At 41.3% G+C, this 20,209-nt stretch overlaps 4 protein-coding genes across 6 annotated transcripts; 2 read left to right on the top strand and 2 right to left on the bottom strand.

Annotated features, from left to right (window-relative positions):
- The first annotated feature begins 5 nt into the window (after positions 1 to 5).
- LOC135340207 (uncharacterized) lies at positions 6 to 7,139 on the top strand. The gene is made up of 32 exons (XM_064536527.1): positions 6 to 307; positions 373 to 444; positions 504 to 572; positions 626 to 697; positions 752 to 826; positions 1,094 to 1,269; positions 1,393 to 1,485; positions 1,549 to 1,677; positions 1,729 to 1,854; positions 1,903 to 2,031; positions 2,100 to 2,225; positions 2,277 to 2,405; positions 2,457 to 3,001; positions 3,206 to 3,399; positions 3,462 to 3,533; positions 3,601 to 3,672; positions 3,739 to 3,807; positions 3,887 to 3,958; positions 4,033 to 4,104; positions 4,163 to 4,332; positions 4,401 to 4,493; positions 4,551 to 4,688; positions 4,875 to 5,003; positions 5,056 to 5,181; positions 5,235 to 5,366; positions 5,429 to 5,554; positions 5,629 to 5,714; positions 5,779 to 5,887; positions 5,939 to 5,982; positions 6,164 to 6,268; positions 6,705 to 6,773; positions 6,874 to 7,139. Exons 1-32 carry the CDS (start codon positions 39 to 41, stop codon positions 7,000 to 7,002), a joined length of 4,017 nt encoding a protein of 1,338 aa, XP_064392597.1. The 5' UTR covers positions 6 to 38; the 3' UTR covers positions 7,003 to 7,139.
- LOC135340466 (uncharacterized) lies at positions 6,998 to 9,661 on the bottom strand. 2 transcript variants are annotated; one of them, XM_064536805.1, is made up of 6 exons: positions 9,337 to 9,661; positions 8,154 to 8,287; positions 7,540 to 8,048; positions 7,327 to 7,488; positions 7,187 to 7,271; positions 6,998 to 7,138 (listed from the first exon to the last, which is right to left on the bottom strand). In XM_064536805.1, the coding sequence occupies exons 1-6, from the start codon at positions 9,521 to 9,523 to the stop codon at positions 7,103 to 7,105; spliced, it is 1,113 nt and encodes a 370-aa protein (XP_064392875.1). In that variant the 5' UTR covers positions 9,524 to 9,661; the 3' UTR covers positions 6,998 to 7,102. The 2 variants fall into 2 exon arrangements, with proteins under 2 accessions (XP_064392875.1, XP_064392874.1); XM_064536804.1 differs by having other exon boundaries at positions 7,005 to 7,144.
- Positions 8,340 to 9,327, top strand: LOC135340467 (phytanoyl-CoA dioxygenase domain-containing protein 1-like). Its single transcript, XM_064536806.1, has one exon. It carries the CDS (start codon positions 8,381 to 8,383, stop codon positions 9,251 to 9,253), a length of 873 nt encoding a protein of 290 aa, XP_064392876.1. The 5' UTR covers positions 8,340 to 8,380; the 3' UTR covers positions 9,254 to 9,327.
- Positions 9,642 to 20,164, bottom strand: LOC135340463 (smoothelin-like). 2 transcript variants are annotated; one of them, XM_064536802.1, is made up of 8 exons: positions 20,009 to 20,164; positions 14,722 to 14,811; positions 14,083 to 14,210; positions 10,873 to 13,742; positions 10,477 to 10,645; positions 10,284 to 10,400; positions 9,890 to 9,949; positions 9,642 to 9,829 (listed from the first exon to the last, which is right to left on the bottom strand). In XM_064536802.1, exons 2-8 carry the CDS (start codon positions 14,780 to 14,782, stop codon positions 9,725 to 9,727), a joined length of 3,510 nt encoding a protein of 1,169 aa, XP_064392872.1. In that variant the 5' UTR covers positions 14,783 to 14,811; positions 20,009 to 20,164; the 3' UTR covers positions 9,642 to 9,724. The 2 variants fall into 2 exon arrangements, with proteins under 2 accessions (XP_064392872.1, XP_064392871.1); XM_064536801.1 differs by having other exon boundaries at positions 14,077 to 14,210; positions 20,009 to 20,163.
- Positions 20,165 to 20,209: the final 45 nt, after the last annotated feature.

Here is a 20,209-nt window from a genome sequence, read left to right as displayed (position 1 = left end):
CCATTGAGAAAATAAACAGTGCAAGCTCTAAAACAGTTATGGCGACCAGTGTTCTAGCAGCAGCAGTTCTCTTGTTCTCTGTGCTAGTAATACCTACTCAAGGACAGGATTGTTCCCCTCTGCCTTGCTTTGGTTGCTCAGACACAGGCTCAGCCATCACCATCACTTGTGCTGGTGGAGGATTGACTTCATTCCCTTCCCTACCAGACGATGTGCAGCCTCGAGTAGATGAGCTAGTCCTCCGTAGCAACCAGATTACAGAGCTAACTACTGCAGACCTTGTCAATTACACCATATTGGAGACTCTGTAAGTTTCTGTTAAACTTTACTAGCTAGCTGAATGGTATTGCAGCGTATCTATTCTATATACAGGGATTTGTCTTTCAACAATTTGTCATCCATTGAGTTTGGCAGTTTTGGGAGCAACGTTAACCTAGAGGAACTGTAAGTGGCTAGAGCTTTAGCTTCGATTAATAAATAATCATGTGTTTGCTTCTCAACAGGGATCTGAGCAATAATCGGTTGACTCACATTTCAGAGAATCTGTTCGAAAACACAAGTCTTACAACACTGTAAGCAAACAAACTAATGATAATGCAAACTTCATATTTTATTATTGCTGTAGAGTTTTGTCGAACAATCTCCTGAGGAGCATCACTGCTGATACATTCAATGGCTTGCAATTTTTTCCCATCATGTAAGTTAATATTGTACACCACTATATTCTTCATTACTCGTCTTATTCCTGCAGAAATCTTGGCAATAATATCTTTGAGTCACTACCCAGTGATCTCTTCTCTTCACTGCCAAGCAGAATCGCAGAATTGTAAGTTATTAGATAGTTGTTAATGCATGGGAAGTACATGGGAAGTACATGGGAAAGGTGCTTCAGAGGAGGTACTATGGGACTTAGTATACTTGCAACTTACTTAGTATCCCATTGTCAAGCAAAGTGTATCGTAGTCAAGCCTCGAGGCAAGGTTTGCGCATGCGCACTAGTATCTAGACACTGTTTTGTCGGTGTCCATGTTAGACACCTCCAAAACAGTACATGTTTTTACGATTTTTGCATTGTACTCATTCACCCATGCAGGATATTGGTTGGGAATCCTCTTGTATGCGACTGCCACTTGAGATGGTTATTCTCCTTCCTCGCTGATACAAATCAGCAACCACTAGTCTCTGACATTGGGTTTTGTGAAGCTCCAGTTTTCAACAATACCATAGTAGCAGTGAGTAGTATCGCAGACGCTGAGGATTTCGGATGCAGTAAGTGTATTACAGTGTAGTTTAAGTGCCACTCAAACACAAGGGCAATTTTAATTTTAGCTTATGTGGTTTTTTGTAGTGGCGTTTTAATTCATACGATTTTTACGATCTTGGTCCCCATAGCGTGTGAGCCGCAGTGTGTGAATGGAGCATGCAACACAACTGTTGGAGAATGTGAATGTGCAGCAGGGTATCATGGAGACAACTGTAGTCTAGGTATGTGTATGGATCCATGGTTTGTCGTGCAGTGTCAGTTGATCATTGTTACCTACTTGTTAGAATGTCCTGAGGGGTACTACGGGGACGATTGTGCCGGAGTGTGTGCATGTGAGAATGGAGCTAGCTGTAATCACATCACTGGAGAGTGCAACTGTACAGCTGGATGGAGAGGAGAAGCATGCAATGAAGGTATACTAATTCCTACTTTTATAGCTTTAGCTGAACATCAATTTTATGCAGCCTGTCCTGACGGGTACTATGGAGATGGATGCCAAGCTTGTATGTGTGAGAATGGAGCTAGCTGTGATCACATAAGCGGTGACTGTGACTGTACTGCTGGATGGACAGGATTGCTCTGTGACGAAAGTAAGATAAACTAACAAAATCACCCTACTACACCTGTCCATCTAACAGAATGCCCTGAGGGATACTACGGGGACGATTGTGCTGGAGTGTGTGCTTGTGAGAATGGAGCTAGTTGTTATCACATCACTGGAGAGTGCAACTGTACAGCTGGGTGGAGAGGAGAAGCATGCAATGAAGGTATACTAATTCCTACTTAACTGTTTTTATAGCTTTAGCTGAACATTAATTTATTGTCATGCATGCAGCCTGTCTCGAAGGATACTATGGAGACGGATGCCAGGCTTGTATGTGTGAGAATGAAGCTAGCTGTGATCACATAATAGGTGACTGTGACTGTACTGCTGGATGGACAGGATTGCTCTGTGACGATGGTAAGAATTCACAAAAATCTAACAAAATTACCATATTGCACCGTCTAACAGAATGCCCTGAGGGGTACTACGGAGACGATTGTGCTGGAGTGTGTGCTTGTGAGAATGTAGCTAGGTGTGATCACATCACTGGAGAGTGTAACTGTCCAGCTGGGTGGACAGGAGAAGCATGCAGCGAAGGTAAATATAATCTACAGCATTTGATGCAAGTAATTATTGACTATATTGCAGAATGTGAAGAAGGCACATACGGACCTGACTGTATCCATGACTGTGAATGTAGAACAAGAGTGGAGTCTTGTAATCGATTTAATGGAACCTGCACATGTAAAATGGACCCACCGGATTGTGAGGTGTACACCACGCAGCCTAACACTAATACCAACCCATCTACTGCTATTGTAACCCCAAGTGACTCTACTCCAGGTGCTACGGCATCGTCCCCGGCCCTGTCAACTGGAGCTACTTTGGCGATAATTGTCGGTGTTACAGCTGCCGTTTTTGTAGTACTAGTCGCAGTAATAGTGATACTAGGAATTGGGACACGTTTATTGAAGAAAAAGATGCGAATATCTCCTTCGTATTCTACTCCAGGAGGTGCACTGATCCAGTCCGAGTCACATGATGTTGAAGGAGGAACAAGTAGACGATCGTCTGGTGTGTGCCCCACAGCACCTCCTCAGACATTCTGCAGAGCAGACCACCCACCATCTTATGAAGAGGTGGTCACTCATAATATTGGAGTAAATGCAAAGGATTTTGAACACAGCACAACATTATGACATTCTCCGTAACTGTATTTATTAAATCATTCCTTTTATCTCACCACCACTCACTAGAGGTGTTAATGAATATGTTTAAAGAAATTGTTGATGACAGGTTGTCCTGGATACTATCATAAACACTATCAATGTGGTACATTTGTATGCCCTATAATGGGGGTGGGGCTAGTACACTGCAAGTTTATAGGAGGTTTGTAGAAAAAGATAAATATGAGAGAAGCTCTTGTCTTGCTGGTGGTTGCATGTCTAGTCAAGTCAGTTTTTAGTCAAGATTGTCCAGAGGGATGCTTTGGCTGTAATGGAGTTTCAACCAGTAGAGTGATATGCTCAAATGCTGGCCTCACTAGCTTCCCTCTCTTCCCTGTGGATGTGCAGCAAAATGTGGAGGAACTGTAAGAGAACTATTCCATGGCTCTAAACCATTCCTGATTGTACGTGTTAATTCTTTACACAGGAACCTTCAAGCTAACAACTTTAGTGTTTTGGCCAGGGACGACCTGCAAAACTATACCAGCTTGACTGCACTGTAAGAACCATTGTGTACCTAGCTTATCTTATTAGTGTTTTGCCTCCCCTTGGTAATAATTATATAGAGACCTTTCCTTCATTGGGCTGAGAGTGATTGAAGAGGGGAGTTTTACAAACACAACAGCTCTAGAAGAATTGTGAGTTTAATTAAAAACAAACTGGAATTGCTTACTATAAACCGAAACTATACATTTGCATTGCAGAGAACTGGATGGAAATCTCCTTACTGAGATTCCTGACAACTTATTTGAGTTCACACAACTTACAACACTGTAAGTATAACAGCACTATAATAATAGCAGTAGTAACATCAATCAATATGTATATATATATATAATTATACACATTCAGCAATCTCCTTCAAAACAACATTGGGAACATTTCAGCTGCAACCTTCATAGGTGTTCAATCATTCGGTACCATGTAAGTATATAATACGAAATTAATAATAAGTCATTCATTACTCATTATTTTTGTACGCATGCATATAATTATAGCAATCTGCAAGACAATGTGATTCGAACTATTCCGGACGATACATTCTCAGCACTTGGTAGACTCAGTGAGCTGTAAGTTGAGAAATGATACGTAAACTATTGTTCATGCAATTCTTTTCATATCTAATAGCAACCTTGGAGGGAATCCATTACGATGCGACTGTGAGCTGCGATGGTTCCCCGAGTTCCTAGCCGACACCTCCACTTCTCCTTTGCTACCTCTGGAGGCCACCTGCAACTTCCCGTTGAATCTAAACGGACAGAATATACGAGATTTTTCTGTCGATGATTTTTTGTGCAGTACGTATAAATAAAGGTTGAAACTCTTTTGTAACTAGAATAATTATTCCCTTTTATTGATTGTGCAGATTGCTCTCCGATGTGTGTGAACGGCAGCTGTGATATGTCCGTGGGAGAGTGTGTCTGCGAGGATGGTTACATTGGCAACGATTGCAGTACAGGTGAGCTCCCAAGTACTCTGTTCTCTTAACCACACACACCCTCCCACACACACACAGAGTGTTCTGTTGGTAGTTATGGTACAGGATGTCAGAATATGTGCAGCTGTGTGACTGAGCACGAGTCAAGGCCGTGTAACCATGTCGATGGTAGCTGTACCTGTAGACCTGGATACACTGGGGCCTCTTGTCAACTAGGTGAATTAATTGCGGTAACAACTTGTTGATGGTACAATTTTTTATATCCAAAATTTGGTTGAGGCTATAATTTGCAATTTTTCGGCCTTGGATCATGGGATAATCCATGGTATTCGGCCAAAATTGGAAAATTCTGTTGTCTGAAAATTATTTTAACGAGATATTTCTCTCTGGATGAATATACAGAATGCCCTGAGGGATACTACGGCCAAGATTGTCTGGAGGAGTGTGGGTGTCAAAATGGAGCAGACTGTGACTTTATAAGTGGCTTCTGCAACTGCACCATTGGCTATATGGGAATGTTCTGTGATCAAAGTAAGTCAACAAATGTTGCAGAAAAAATCTAAGCTACTGATTGTTTCTGCAGTCTGCCCTCCTCTGTTGTATGGACAAGACTGCTCTCTAACGTGCAGCTGTACGACAGGCAACTGTCATCACATCACTGGAGAATGCGCTTGTCCCATCGGCTATTTTGGAACCAACTGTAATCACAGTAAGTCATTCATTACTATAACCTCTCATAATTTCTAAATCTCTGATTTCCAGATTGTACCGAAGTGCCAAACTGTGTGAGTGTAGGAAGAGAAGAATGTTCACTCTTAACGCCCGAGCAAACTTGTGGTGCTTGCCTCCAAGGTCACGTGGGGGCAGCTGGAACAGGCAACAATGAATGCATACGTAAGTCCATTTGGTAAATGAACCAATCCGTTAATTGTGCGTGAACACATTATTTTTTGTAGAGTGCTCTGGATCTCCTGATTGTGGAGCATTAAATAGGGAGCCTTGCAACCAAGTGGAGAACACATGTGGCCCGTGCTTTCCTAGGCATCTTGGTGAAACTGGCTATAGCAACGAATCTTGCTTTGGTATGTCACAGGGCTAGCTACTATATAGCTGCGTGTGTGTGTGTACTGATGTGTTGCACTGCTGCTGTACACAGACCCTTGTATTGATGGTGTCCTAAACTACGATGAGACAGACATTGATTGCGGTGGCCTCCTCTGTCCCTCCTGTCAGCTTGGAGACGTCAGTCAATGACTGAACTATAATATGCATGCATGTGATAGAATTTTTCTGCTTCGTGTTTCAGGAATGTACATTGTCTGATGATTGTGGAGACAGATCAGTGTGCCTAGGAGTGTACCTGCATCCCAGTGGAATCAGCTATCCAATAGACCCTAGGGACAACAACACTTGCGGTACGTACGATAGTAAATTTCAGATCGTTTTATTGCTTGTATTTGCTGCAGTTGGTGACACTTCAGTGGGTGAGTCTGTTCTCAGTAGGTTTAAGGTGAGTACACTACTAGAAACAATTAACCAAAGTACGAAGATTTTCAGCCGAATTAGGTTTGATAATGATATCGTAACTGATGTTCTAATTTTTTGCTGCTGGCAATTCTAAGTACACTGCAATTTACTACTAGTACTGTAGCTACATGACATTGTATGAGCTGCATTCTGTTTTATTACAGGCGGCTTTACAAGGGAGGATAGAGCCACTAGCGAATGTGAACCCTTTCTTCACACAATATGAGCTGGAGCAAGAAGTAGGGGAAGAGATCATATCTCAATTTGAGGTAATTTCTTGTAACCCCGCACCCGCACACACACACACACACACACACACACACACACACACACACACACACACACACACACACACACACACACACACACACACACACACACACACACACACACACACACACACACACACACACACACACACACACACACACACACACACACACACACACACACACACACACACACACACACACACACACACACACACACACACACACACACACACACACACACACACACACACACACACACACACACACACACACACACACACACACACACACACACACACACACACACACACACACACACACACACACACACACACACACACACACACACACACACACACACACACACACACACACACACACACACACACACACACACACACACACACACACACACACACACACACACACACAGGTTGGGGGGCCACTGCGATCAGTGGTCATTTCAGAGCTGAAGCAAGGACCTGGGGAGCTCCTTTATCAGGTACACATCTTATGGCACATAATTATATATATTATAGGTAGTGAAATGGACTTAATGTTGCACATGCGTAATGACTGTATACTTTTTCTTTTAAATGCAGACGTATGTTGAGGTACAAGGGTCACCTGAAAACAGCTTCTCACGAATGATTGAGAATATACACAACGGAAAGTTAAAGGGAACGCTTTTATTGAATGAGAAGGACAAAAAAGCACTGTTTAATTTCTGAACATAACACACACAGTATAATTATTAAGTGTATTAAGTATGATTTCACATGTAGGTATGATACTGTTCTGTTCATGTTTGTTTCTCTTTATGGCCCTCACTCAATGTCTTTTGTTGGTAACATCTTGGAGAGCATTCTTTGTCTGATGGTAAATTATAACCAATTCACAAACAACACCACTTACTTTGTTTTTAGTTTTAGCAGCTTTGCATGTTACAGGATTCTCGTGAGCTTTCACAGAGTTAGTGTTCCCATCAAAATGCAGCTTGCTGTATATCACATAGAGTGTGTTGTATGTATGAGAATGTACATTAATGTCCTTGCCTTCTCAAGCTGGGCTCTTGGTAGGATATGTTGAGAGTGGAGCATGCTCGTCGAGGCCTTGCAGTAGATACAGTCGTCTGTAGTCTGCCAACTTCATTATTGGGCTTTGGTATCTTCTGAGCAACAGTTTTACGGCTTTCTTTCATAGACATTTTTGACTTACTGCAAAACAAGTTGTAGGAAGATTAAAACACTCACTCACAATTGACTTACGTCTTGAGGAGAGGTTGATACGATGAGTTGGCATCTTCACAAATGCTGTAAAGGTTAGCTGCTTCTGCCTTGAACTGAGCTAGGTCTCCCGGTTCAACACTTCTGCTAGGTAGAGGAGTATGAGCACCTTGACTGACAGAGTCATCTTGATCAAAGTCCAGTGCTTTTGGCTCACAACTCAGCAGAAATTGGTCTGTTTTCATGCTCGATGCTGGGTTGGATATGGCAACGATTGGATGGGGTGTTTTGGGGAAGGTCTTAGCTCCGTGATGAGTATAGTGTGTAGTTTGCTTGTGCTCGTTCCCTGTACTTGGTAGAGGCAGTAGTGTGCTGGAGTGTGGTTTGACATAGTATGAGTCGGCTGCATTGTGTATGGGGGAGAGAGAGGGGGAGAACGGATCTCCATGACATTCTGAAGAGGACTGTGTGGTCAGGAGGGTAGTTAGCAAATGTCTAGCAGAAGAGAGGTTTTTCTCAGCCTGGTTCAGCAGCTTGAATACAGGGCGTACCTAGTGCGCAAGAAAAATATGACATTGAAAATTTGTCTGAGTGTTTAGTACAGTAACAAGTATTCTATGCAAGTAGCTATCTAACAATCAATGTTATATTTTTACCTGCTCGGAGACAATTTTTTGTTGATCACAGAGCCTTGACTCCATACTGAAGACCCTCTCCAGTAACTCTTGTCTCTCCTTTTGAAGCAGCACAAAGTCCTCAAGAAGACCTCTGTAGCTCAGCTTGCTAGCATCTGCAGAAACAGGATATGGATAATTATAATGACATTCATTGAATGCCATTTGATCTAAGCAGGACCTTTGAACCTATTCTAGCAAAACAAAAGATGTCTCTTTCTCCAGAACAAGTTGAACAGTTCAAGCAAGATGGCTACCTAGTTATCGAGGACCATCTGTCCACCCAAGATTGTGATGTACTTAGAGAGAGGGCCTTCCAGATCATCAAAGAAGCAGATATGAGTCAGCACCCCATGACCACATTCTCGACTGTCGATAAAGACAAAGGCGCTCAAACAAGAACTGACTATTTTGTCACTAGTGGAGATAAAATCAGATTCTTTTTTGAAGAAGGAGCTTTGGGGGAAAATGGCAAACTAACAATGCCACCGATAGAGGCTGTTAACAAAATCGGTCATGCCTTACATATTTTCGAGCCAGAATTCAAGAAAGTTACTTTCTCCGATAAAATTAAGGGCATTGCAAGATCTCTTGGAGTAGTGAAACCGTCTGTTCCTCAAAGTATGGTAATATTCAAGCAGCCAAAAATAGGTGGTCGCGTTAACCCGCATCAGGACTCTTCATTTCTTCACACCACTCCGATGAATTTGGTCGGGTTTTGGATAGCTCTCGAAGATGCTGAACCTGATAATGCGTGTATGTGGTTTGCCCCTGGGACTCATAAATCTGGAATCAGTGGAAGGCTATTGAGAACGGAAGAAGATGGAAAATTAGGAACGAAATTCGAGGGTACAAGTCCATCAACTGATGAAAATAAATTTGTCTGTGCGCCTGTTCGAAAAGGTAGTCTAGTGCTCATACATGGAGAAGTTGTTCACAAGAGTCCACCAAATTTGTCTGAGCGATCTCGAAACATCTACACATTTCATCTGTACGATGGTACATCAGAATGGAGCAAAGATAATTGGCAACAACCAACAGAGGAAGTCCCATTCCCATTTCTCTACGAAAAAACTGAATGAATTTTAGCTACAAGTTGTCATTGCTAAAATTTAATTAATATTGTGCTCATATGAATTTTCATTATTAAATAAAAGGTCATTACCTAAAGCAGCAGCAAGGCACACATTGTTGTCCTTCAGAGCTTTGAGAGTGTTTTCATTACCAGTGTCTGTGTGTATAGTAACCCTCTTCTTCAGGTTTGCACCACCGACTCTTGAGCTTGTAAAATGTGGCTTCACGCTGCGTGGATTAGTGAAAGTATCTTCTCTAGCTCTCTTTAGAAGGGGCATTGTGAGAGCCTTGGACCTCGATATGTTGTCATGTAAACAGAGCTTCCTGCGAATTGTGCAGACTAATTAGCTTAGTGCGCATGTGCAGAATAGCCTCGAGAACATGCCGGCTCCTAAATAGAGGTCAACTGATTATTATTGAAAAACACAAAATTCAAGCTGTTGCAAGTGTTAAAAAACAATGTTATGAAAATAAGCTAACTAAGTACTGCTTTGCGGTTGTCCAAATTTGTTGTAAATGAAGGAGACATAGGTCATTACTGACATCCAGTCAGGTACAGCTAGTTGGACCATGTCTTCAACATCCTGCAAAAACATAGAATTTCATGAAAACTAGCAAAACCAACAGTAATTTTGTTCTCTTACCAGTAGGGAGGGGATACCAGCTTCTTCAGCTACATTGAATGCCAGTGTAAAGTTATGTTCCTGCAAGCAATTAGAAAAGATCATGAAATGAAATTCCGTAGTCTGAAAGAGCTAATAGCTAATATACATACATGTACCGTATAAGCTCTATTCTCTATTTAAGGCGCCACATAAAATTATTTTCGCTGGTATATAGGTGGCTGTATTCAGAGGTGGAAAATTAGTTTTGAGGCTGGATGGCGTGTCTTTAGAGGACCACCTTCTAATTGGAGATAAAAAAAAAACAGCTTTTCCAACCTCTAATACGGCTACCTTTACCAGCGTAAATATTTTTATGTGGCGCCTTAAATAGAGCTTATACATGTAGCTATAGAATTACACCAGGTACACTCACCCTGTTCTTTGCACTGAGGGAGGAGTATGGAATCTTGTCTGGTATGAAGTGATGCATGAGAGCGCAGAATGCCATACCATCCGAAAAGCTAGAATCAAAGTTCTGAAGACGTACATTCTGTAGAATAACGAGGGAATACAATTAAACACACATTGCAAGTCTTTAATTATTATCCACACGCATGGTTGCTTACGTCGTAATCTTTGGTCTCTCTTTGGCACCACCTAAGGAGCATGGCTTTCTTTGACTGTCTGTTGAAGCCGAGTCCAGAGCCGACTGTTTGCGCCCTCAGTAGAGGTCTTTCGCTGGGGGGTGGTTTCTTGAACGATACAGGACTAGAGGGGGGCCTCACAGTAACAACCCTGTAATATAAGTGGACACAAGGAGTTGTCAATGTCCTGTGTATATTCACGTAAAATACTGTGTATGTATGTACACAATATCACGCATATCGCTAGCCTCCTTCCAGGCCATCTCTGAGAGGAAGTGGGCGTGGGGTCGAGGCTAGCATATAATTATAGCTAGCACATAGTTACGTATAGATAGACAAAAATATGACTTATTACAACATTACACAACACACACTCACTTTTCATTTGGAGCTCCATAGTATGTTTTTGGTCTTGGAGAACGAGAAGATGAGTTCCTCAATACAACGCCAGTAGCAGGAGGTGTGCTGGGAGTGGTCTTGGTGGTGGGAGTGGCTGGAGACAGTACACTGATCTGAGGCGTCTTTATTGTTACCGTTGCTGGTGGAGATTTGCTTGCATTGTCACTCTTCTTCACTTCTGTTTCTTGTTTTTGGAACCTCGAGATAAGATTGACAAGATTAGTAGTCTCAGCTCTCCCTGCGTACATAGTCTTGGGACGTTCATTTCTTTCCCTTCTTTGGTACCTCCGTGCTACGGGACTTTGCTGTGGAGCTTGTACAGTACTATCTGTAGGAGTTGAACGAGGCGGACTTGCTTCAATGGTGACCTCAGAGGCCGTTTTCTCGGGAATGTTCTGTAGAGAGTTAGCTTTGTGGATGGAGAAGGTTGGTACTAGCAATACAGATTGCGGACGTGGCTGATTTTTTGGATTACGTCTGATGAAATCGGTATTCGTGTTTGTATTAGTGGTAGTGACAGTTACTTTGGAAGCAGATGAAAGACCATTTGTACCACTGGTTGTGGTTACAATAACACTGTTGGTTCTCACAGGGCTGACAACTGTTCGTTTAGTACTTGAAGCTATTGCATCCTTCTTGGAATCGACAGACAAGTTTCGAGAGACCACTCCGTTAGTTTTCTTGGATGTTGAAGAGGTAGTAGTAGTAGTGTGTACTGTACTAACTGTTACAGGAACCGACGTTTGCCTCTGAAAAACAGATGATGCATTGACACTTTTATCTGTTGATATTTGTCTGCCAAAAACTGGAGAGCTTGTAGGAGATGCAGTCGATTTGACGATTATCTTCGACACCTTGGTCACAGGACTTATTTCCTTGTTAGTTGAAGTAAATGATTTCACTGATGTAGTTGTGCTACTGGTGTCAGATTTGCTAATGTTCAGAGTTTTAGGCTTAGAAGATGCTGAGGGGCTTTCAGCGACAGTTTTGTTTCTGACACTTGCTGGAGGTGATGTGCGTTTTTGATTAGAGTTCTCGTGAAGAACGATATTTGACGCATCGAAAGAACTTGATTTGGCATGGCTGATATTTGGTTTAAGAGCAGATGAGGAGCTACTATAACTTCCTCTACGCTCGTCAGTTAAAGACGTCTTTCTCAGCGATCTTTTTGGACTTTGCTTATCGTCTTTGAAAGTGACAATCTTCTGTTCAAACAATGCTCGAGTATTGGACACACTATCGAAATGTTCCTCAAGTGAAGAGGATGAAGACCGACGTCTCACTCGCGGTTGACTCGTTTTACGTGTTTTCTCGCCCTCACCGTCTTTCACCGAGGGTTTGGTCTGCGACGTGGGACCAACTGGAGGCTTCGTTACAACAGTTTTTGCTACTTTAACTTCTCGTTTTGGTGTGGATTGTGGAGTGGGCGGTACAAAAACATCCTCACTCTCTTTCCGCATGGTTTCACTTTCCTCAAGTTTTTCTTTCAGTTTTTTAATTTCGTTCTTCAAATTTGTGATTTCCACATCTTTTTTGGTGATAGAAGAAGCATGCTGTTTCTTTAGAGATAAATTGTCTGATTTTAGTTGTTCACTAGTCGACTGCAGAGTAGAAACTTTCTGCGACAGCTCTTTCTTTTCTCTGACTAGCCTATCTCTCATACACTCAAGTTTTTGCAACGACTGTTCTCGCTCTTCAGATAGTTTGTTTTGATCTTTAATCTTTGCTTTTACCATGACAACCTCGGCTTCAAGTTGTTCATTTTTTTCACTTAGCGATTTCTTCTCTTCAATGGCCGTTTTGAGATAGGACTGTAGCGTTTGGACGTCACCATGTGCTCGTTTTGCAGCCGAGCGAGGAGAGAGACCAGAATATACAAAACTCGGCAAGCTACCCACAGCCTTCGGGTCTGTGCACGCCAGGACACTGGTATCAGACATATCTTGGTAGGAAACAGACGCGCTTAGGAAATCGGGGCTTTTTGATCGCCGTGTATCTTTAATGGCTTCTTTCTCACTAACAACGTCAACTGATTGCTTCATGACCATACTCTTTGAGTAAGCTTTCCCTCGCTTAAAAATGCTCCCGGACCGTTTCCGGGTCTTATTTTCTCCTCCTTCTTTACTGCCTATAACAGATTGTAGCTGTACAACATTATTTTCCAAGCTAGCCACCTTAGCTCTCAGCTCGGCATTCTCTGCTTTATAACTCGAGATTTCGTTCCTCTCATCCAAAATAATCTCAACAGAACAAGAGTCTAGTATGACACCATTTTGTTGTGATATCTCCATTGGAGATATTATTTCACTTTCTCTCCGAGAGGAGGTGGGGCTTAACGAGGGCGGTCCAATACCAGGCAGCTCAGAGCTCAATCTTTGCAACCTATCACGTACTTTCTTCAGTTTTCCATCCCTCTCTGCAAGACGTGCTTCTAGGGATTGTATCTTTAGTGCCATATCTTCGACTGTGTCCAGTTCAATCTCGACAGACATTTGAGAGGACTTCTTGCTCAGACGTGGCTCTCCCTTAGAACTGGCTCTTCTTAAATCTCGTTCGAGTGTCTTGTTCTCACTCTTAAGTTTATGTTTGTCCGAGAGTAACTCTTCACGTTCTTTCTTGAGAGCATCAACTGATTTTGCAAGCTGTGTATACTGTTTTGATAGTTCCTTGTTTTTTTTCTGCACTTTCTTTGAGGATAGGTCAGCAACACTCTTTTGTTCTGGTTCTTGTAATTCTTCATCGAATTCTTTAAACTGCATCAACGAGATATCTTTTATATTGCCAGCTGCTCTTTGTTCGTCATTTTTGCCGGTTTCCATAGAGACAGTCAGGCGTGTATGTGTGTCATGCTGTAATGAAGATGAAAGACACAATAGTTCAAATTTGTATATCTTCGTGGGCTGCCTAATGTCTTTACATGTCACCAATTATGTCTGATTGGAATGTACGTGGGGAAATACGCAAATTGAGTAAAATTAATATAGTTGAAGGTTCAAATAGTTACAAATTATAGACAGCTTTGTGAGCAGCAGTAGGAGGGACGTGAAGACATTCAAGATAGTTAACTAGCTCACGTCTCAATATAAACATTTATACATTTATTAAACAGGGCAGTATATTTACTGACAAAGCTATAAACATGACAGTAGGGTACAATTAGCTAGAGCTATGGTAACAGCTTACATGTACATTTGATTCAGTTGTATCGCTCTTCTTCTTTTTGCTTCGACTGCTACCTCTTTCTTTACTAGAGCTTCTAAGTTCGTCAGTTCCCGACCTTTTGAACAATGACCCTAGTGTGATCTTCCTTGACTTGCCTATTGTAGCATTGTATGCATGAATGAACAATATACATATATTACACTATTCAAACAAATGGTGAACATTCATGCAAACGATTATCACATGCACACATCAACAGAGTGCATGTCATTCATGCCTAGGGCCCTCGGATACTATCAGGATATCTCACAATTATATTACCGTATTACTAGCGAGCATCAAACACATGCAAACTTTGCGAGCGTTGATCACTTCGCAAACATAAAATTGCAAAACCTAAACTAGTACTGGTAATGACACACGATCCTTGCCAGAACGCAATAGTTAGATCGCAAAGGGTCAATTTTTCTGCTGATTTGGCTCATTCGCAAAGGTTTTTCACTCGCAAAACATTCTAGTAATACGGTAATGTGTACAATGGCTATATAGAAAGAAACCTAAGGCAATCTGCATGCATAGTTACGTATACTTTACCAAGGCAACCACTGCAATGTGAACATCCTATACAAATTATGAGGCTATAGCTATAATATCTTATGTAGTCACCTGGACTCTTTGTAGGAGAAATGATAGTGTCACCATTTTCTTGACTCATGTGCTCCGCCATTTCCTCGTCTCACGGCACAGCTGTCTTCTCTAGAGGTTGAGATATGGTATATATATCAGTAACACTCCTAACAAGCACTGCACTCTTATATATGAGTGTGGATTAAAGATTTTCGAGGGTTGAGATTTTACCGATATAACTAACTGGGATAGTATAGGCCATGAACACAATAAAAAAGGTATTCAACAATTAACACAGTTTTTATACTTATAGTAGTTGTCCGCATGAGAAAAAGGCACAGCTATGCAATAGCTAACCACTGTACTATTCAATCTATAAATCCATATTCTTAATATTCTTGTGCAGCACTGTATACTGTATGGCAATTACCCAAATGATAAGGAATGGAATATACAGAGGATTTCAGGTTGGGTTAAAAGTTGAAGTGCACTCAACCATGACCACACACTGTGTGTTTCTTCAATTAGTGGTCATGGTTGACTGCACTTCAACTTTTAATTCTGCCAACCAACCTGAAATCCTCTGTACCTACTGTTTCTAGAATATACATAATGTATGCCAATAATCAAGGCGTGCGTGAATAGCTTCAGCTCAGAGGAGGTCCGACAAGAGTGCCTCGATTATAGGCGTTAATTGGTCACATGCAACAATGACTTTACTGTTGAATTTGCACGTGACCGAGCCTAATCGAGTACCTCCTCTGGCTTCAGATGTTTGTTTGTTTGCAAGCCACGATCAATATATACACTGCAAAAGACAACACACACACAGAGAGAGAGCCGCCCACTCATTTGTTGTACCACAAACAGACCACCATGGATTTACAGACACACATTCTAAGAATTTGTGTCAGTTGCAATTAAATAGACAAATAGACATAGCAATAATTAATACTCTAAATATACATTCCAACAAGTACACTGGCTAGGTATACAAATATAACGTGGGTTGCTAGGCAATCATACGCTAATAATAGCATGATTAAGACAGGAGTGGGGTGTGATTAAAGGGTAATATGAACTAGGTTAATAGTTCCAGGTAGCGATTGTTCATTGCATAACGAGAATGTTCTAATGAGATCACCTTCCAGTACACAGGAAGCTATAGTTTCCATCAGTGTGCTGCCAAGCATGGTAGCATATTGATATCGGATTATGCTCAAAATCCTTATTTTATTCTCAAGTGTGCTTAGCTAGCTTGTTATGTTAATTAATTAATGAACGGCTACATTACATTAATTAAAAACTACAAGCACTTATAGTCATTAATCGACCGAAGCCCTAACTGTCTGTGTATACGTGGTGAGAGCTGAAATGGCTCACATTCCACTGACCCACCCTCACATGTCAAACACATTACCTCCCTCCCGGCCCCCCTACATCATTAATTGTTATAGTCTAGCCTTATGAAAGTCAGCCATTACAGGACACTGTACGGACATAATTATAGGGAATTACACAGCTTCACTCGTGCGCATATGGGATGTATTATTAGCTCAGTAGTGCCTTTGCCCTCAAGCCCATGTCACTACTGAGCCATGCAATTGAATATATCCCATGAGTCACTCGTGCCTGTGTCACAACCATTACATACAGTCCCTAGCTAGCTACAGTGAGTTAGATCATCCCCTGCTGCAATTCAATGGCTTTGCAGGTCAATTAGTCTAGCAAGAAATGCTTTTAGATTTTAGTGAGATGGAAAGTGTCGTAACACCATAAGAGGTATATATAATTATACCAAAAATTAAGAGAAGTCCAAAATTATACACTGTGTGTGGTGATCACTGCAAAGCCGCTGTTGAATCAAATTGATTGCTGCAGGGGATGATCAAATTCCTTGTAGCCTATAGGAAATGCTGAGTGTAGTTTCCTATAATTATTTACGTCTGTATATGCACTAGGAAAGGAATGTTTCCGCACATGGGCTTGGTGGGGTGCGGTGCAACTGAACCTAGTAACAACACCACCAACCAATTACTGTACAGCTGTTTCTATTGTATTCCAAAGAGGCACTTAGTGTACTCATTGAGAGATATGTGTACCTACAGCATGCGTACTAGACAGACTGTACTTGGGCACGAGGCAATATAATGATATATCAGGTGGACATAATTAAATTAATCTCTTTTTACACACACAGACACAGACATAGACACGCACGCACGCACACACACACACACACAGCTACACTGTTTGGTCCCCATGTACATGGGAGACAAAGCGTGTATGGTACACTCTTTGTCCCTCATGTACTTGGGAATGATATGGTAGAAGTGTAGAATTGCATCCCTTTGCATACCATTGTATAACAACTTTAAGCTGTGAAGCAAACACAATTCTGGAATACAATAGCTTAAATTCGTGGTAAGCATCTATGTGATACTAATCAGTCCCACAGTATTAATCAGTGTAATAGAGCACTCATAGCTAGCGATAATTAGTACTTGTTTCAAACAATCAAGTTTGTAGGGCATGGAAACTGATACTGCCACGTTAGCAACAATATAATTGCATGCAGTTGAACAACACCTGACACTAGGAACACTGATAATCTCATAGACCTGACACTAGGAACACTGATAATCTCATAGACCTGACACTAGGAACACTGATAATCTCATGTTGGGTACAGGTGATGTGTCAAAACTGAGTCATGCAGTCAGCAGCTCTAAGGGGAGGTATTATGATCACAAGTGGTGTGGTTTAAATCACAAAATCTATCGGTTCTGACCAAAACAAAGGCTATATGTACAATACCCAAGGCTACAATACAGCCTTGTGTTTTTCACAAAAGGAGGCGTTTTGGCAACTATTTTCGGCTGCTGCCCAGAAATTTAGTTTTTGGGACAACATTTCACACACCTACTACATTGTATCTCAGAGATGGTCCACTTTGCACATGTAGTGGAGTATAAGCTAGCTAGCATACAACAACTCGATCCATACTCTAGCTACGTAGCTTTATCTATAACCATAGATAGACAGTACAAAGCTATCCTCGTTCCCAGCCTCGTTGTCTCTAAAACAACGCTAGGTCGCCAACTTCAAAGAAAAATCGGCCTGGGACTGAGGCTAGTACAAAGCATGACTGACTTTTGCACATTAACTTTTTGTGTATTTCATGTACGTATAATTAGCGCTATATACATAAAGTTGTGCAGGTGATAACAGTGAGGGCATAGCATACAAATAAATGAAGCAAATTCTGTAAACTGAGGGGCATGGCAGAGAAGAGCGTCAAGTAATTAAATTTGATTATACTTGTGGGAAACGAGTAGATTTCAGGGAATTAAAAATTGTAATAGTTAGAGATCGTGATGACACCAGGCATATTGGAATGGCGTTTGATTGGACCAATTAGTGGGAGGGGGGCAGGTCATCAACAAGGAACTGAGACAAATGTACGTCAACGACCGTTTCCATGGACATGATAATTCTGTACCTGTGTACACGGATTACGCTAGTACAGTCATACTACTCATAATATCGTACTGATCGAAAGCATCACCATTTGTTACTAGCATAATAATATCATATACATTGAGCGCTGCCGCCGCTATACTGGGAGGTTCAAAGTACAGCTAGTGCTATAACAGTATATACGTATATAGAATATCATTCCGGCTTATCCTATATACACACCACACAACACATACCACATCCGATATCAAGATCAGTAAAGAGATCTATTTAGGATACGCTATGAATGTGTAGGACAGGTTGTGGGCAGCTCCCAGCAATGTACACAAAACACACAAAACAAACAACCGGTTTTTTTTAACTGCATGGATTTTTGTCATTCAAACAATCCGTGTCCAGGGGAGTCGGTTTATAAGCTATCGCGGACGAAAGACAGTCTGTGTTGTCAAACATTTCAACAAGTTTAGGACTATGTTTGGAAAACAATTTAACAATTAAGGCGAGATAGCATCACCTCATTATATAGTATTAATTGCTCATTAATCTCAATCACTAATATAATGTTTTATAACAGTGACAATTTTGGGTTAGGACGTGATGTAGCTTTAGTCCGACGGAAAAACAGAAAATTGACTGTATCAACTAAAAGTTAGCTATAGGACGACGATTATACTACAAAATACTAATAATTATTTGCATTCTCAGCTCATTCCTATATAGCCATAAAATGGAACTAGACTAAATGGATTCCAGGAGATGGTACAGAACTAACCCAGCTCCTCCACCACAGGAATGACAACACTAGTTCACCACGTTAACACACACACATGTTAACAAAATATTTGCGGTTAAGTATTTGAGAAGTCTTTCGGAGAACAAGAACACATTGCATGCTTGGCATATCCTTGTTCCTATGTCAACAACAGTAATTAACAAGATGTTGCTATCATACAGGCAACAGGGAGGCTACAAGATCACTTAGCCAGGGGCATATATGTAGCAATCAGTACTACAAGGCAGATGTACATTCCATTTATCAAACAGTGGGCTCAAGCTACAAGCAAAAATTAACATTTGTACAATTACCAGGCTTGCTCACACTACAAGCAAATTTAATGTATATTCCACTCAAGCTACAAGCAAAAAAACGCATATTTTAATTATCATTACAGGCCCTGTGGCCGTGGGCAGTGCATTCGCAGGACAATTGGACTGCAGTTATCCAGTGCTGTGTTTGTATGGTGTATAATAGATGTCATGCTTATCAACCGCGAGGTATTCGAGGTATGCATATTGGTGAGCTGTACTTCATGTAATGCAGTAGTGTCAATTACCATGCAACTTGTCAATACAAGGACCTCCATTTTATTGAGCAACCCTACCACCCTAACAAGCCATTAATGGCATTCAGTGCTGCGATAAGTATATTGCAGACTTCATAAGGCTACTAGATATCAGTTTCTATACAATTGTGGGATATAAATTGTGATCAATTAAGAAAAGCAAGTATGCACTTTTTTGCATTGAATGAGTTGATTTGTCTAGACAGATTATAGTATTGTATGACATTGTGTGTGTGTGGGGGGGGGGGGGGAGGCTCTACAGATACACAGAGATGCTCCATGAGCTCACAAAAGCACGCGTGCATAGTTGGCCGGCTTACGCTAGATCTATATGGACAGGGCCTATGGCCTGGATAGTATCTTCGAAACCTCTTCGTTTACCGATCGCGAGTTAGCTATTGCAATTGCATATTTCAAAACGGAAGGATTTATTTATCAATGATCGATTTGCATAGATACAACAATGTTAAATTATTCATAGCACTAGCAAAACAAAGCCTCACCAAAATAATAGTATCCACTGCACTGTTACTGGCTGACTTCTGATACAATGCCTCGCTTCAAGTGTTCAAGCTCTAGCTCCGAGATACTAGCTGAGGGTCCGTCCCACGACTAGCCATTAAATATCCACAGGCTGGCTGGATTACAGTCATGCATTCTTGTAATATTGATGCTGTGGAATGCTAGTCTAGCTGCAAGTAAGT

The sequence above is a fragment of the Halichondria panicea genome, chromosome 8, assembly GCF_963675165.1.
Source record: "Halichondria panicea chromosome 8, odHalPani1.1, whole genome shotgun sequence".
In the NCBI taxonomy this organism is placed as follows: Eukaryota; Metazoa; Porifera; class Demospongiae; order Suberitida; family Halichondriidae; genus Halichondria; species Halichondria panicea.
The sequence above is the reverse complement of the archived record's forward strand: the minus strand, read 5'-3'. Positions and strand labels throughout refer to the sequence as shown.

Coding starts and splice junctions, on each gene's coding strand:
- LOC135340463 (XM_064536801.1), bottom strand. CDS start 14,782: ATGGCGGAGCACATGAGTCAAGAAAATGGTGACACTATCATTTCTCCT. Junction 13,743..14,076: donor CAACTGAATCAAATGTACAT/GTAAGCTGTTAC, acceptor TCTTCATTACAG/CATGACACACATACACGCCT. Junction 9,830..9,889: donor CTGGTATCCCCTCCCTACTG/GTAAGAGAACAA, acceptor ATGTTTTTGCAG/GATGTTGAAGACATGGTCCA.
- LOC135340467 (XM_064536806.1), top strand. CDS start 8,381: ATGTCTCTTTCTCCAGAACAAGTTGAACAGTTCAAGCAAGATGGCTAC.
- LOC135340207 (XM_064536527.1), top strand. CDS start 39: ATGGCGACCAGTGTTCTAGCAGCAGCAGTTCTCTTGTTCTCTGTGCTA. Junction 308..372: donor TACACCATATTGGAGACTCT/GTAAGTTTCTGT, acceptor TTCTATATACAG/GGATTTGTCTTTCAACAATT. Junction 6,269..6,704: donor AGATCATATCTCAATTTGAG/GTAATTTCTTGT, acceptor ACACACACACAG/GTTGGGGGGCCACTGCGATC.
- LOC135340466 (XM_064536804.1), bottom strand. CDS start 9,523: ATGCCCCTTCTAAAGAGAGCTAGAGAAGATACTTTCACTAATCCACGC. Junction 7,272..7,326: donor CAAGAGCCCAGCTTGAGAAG/GCAAGGACATTA, acceptor TGTGATATACAG/CAAGCTGCATTTTGATGGGA. Junction 7,145..7,186: donor CTGCTAAAACTAAAAACAAA/GTAAGTGGTGTT, acceptor ATTTACCATCAG/ACAAAGAATGCTCTCCAAGA.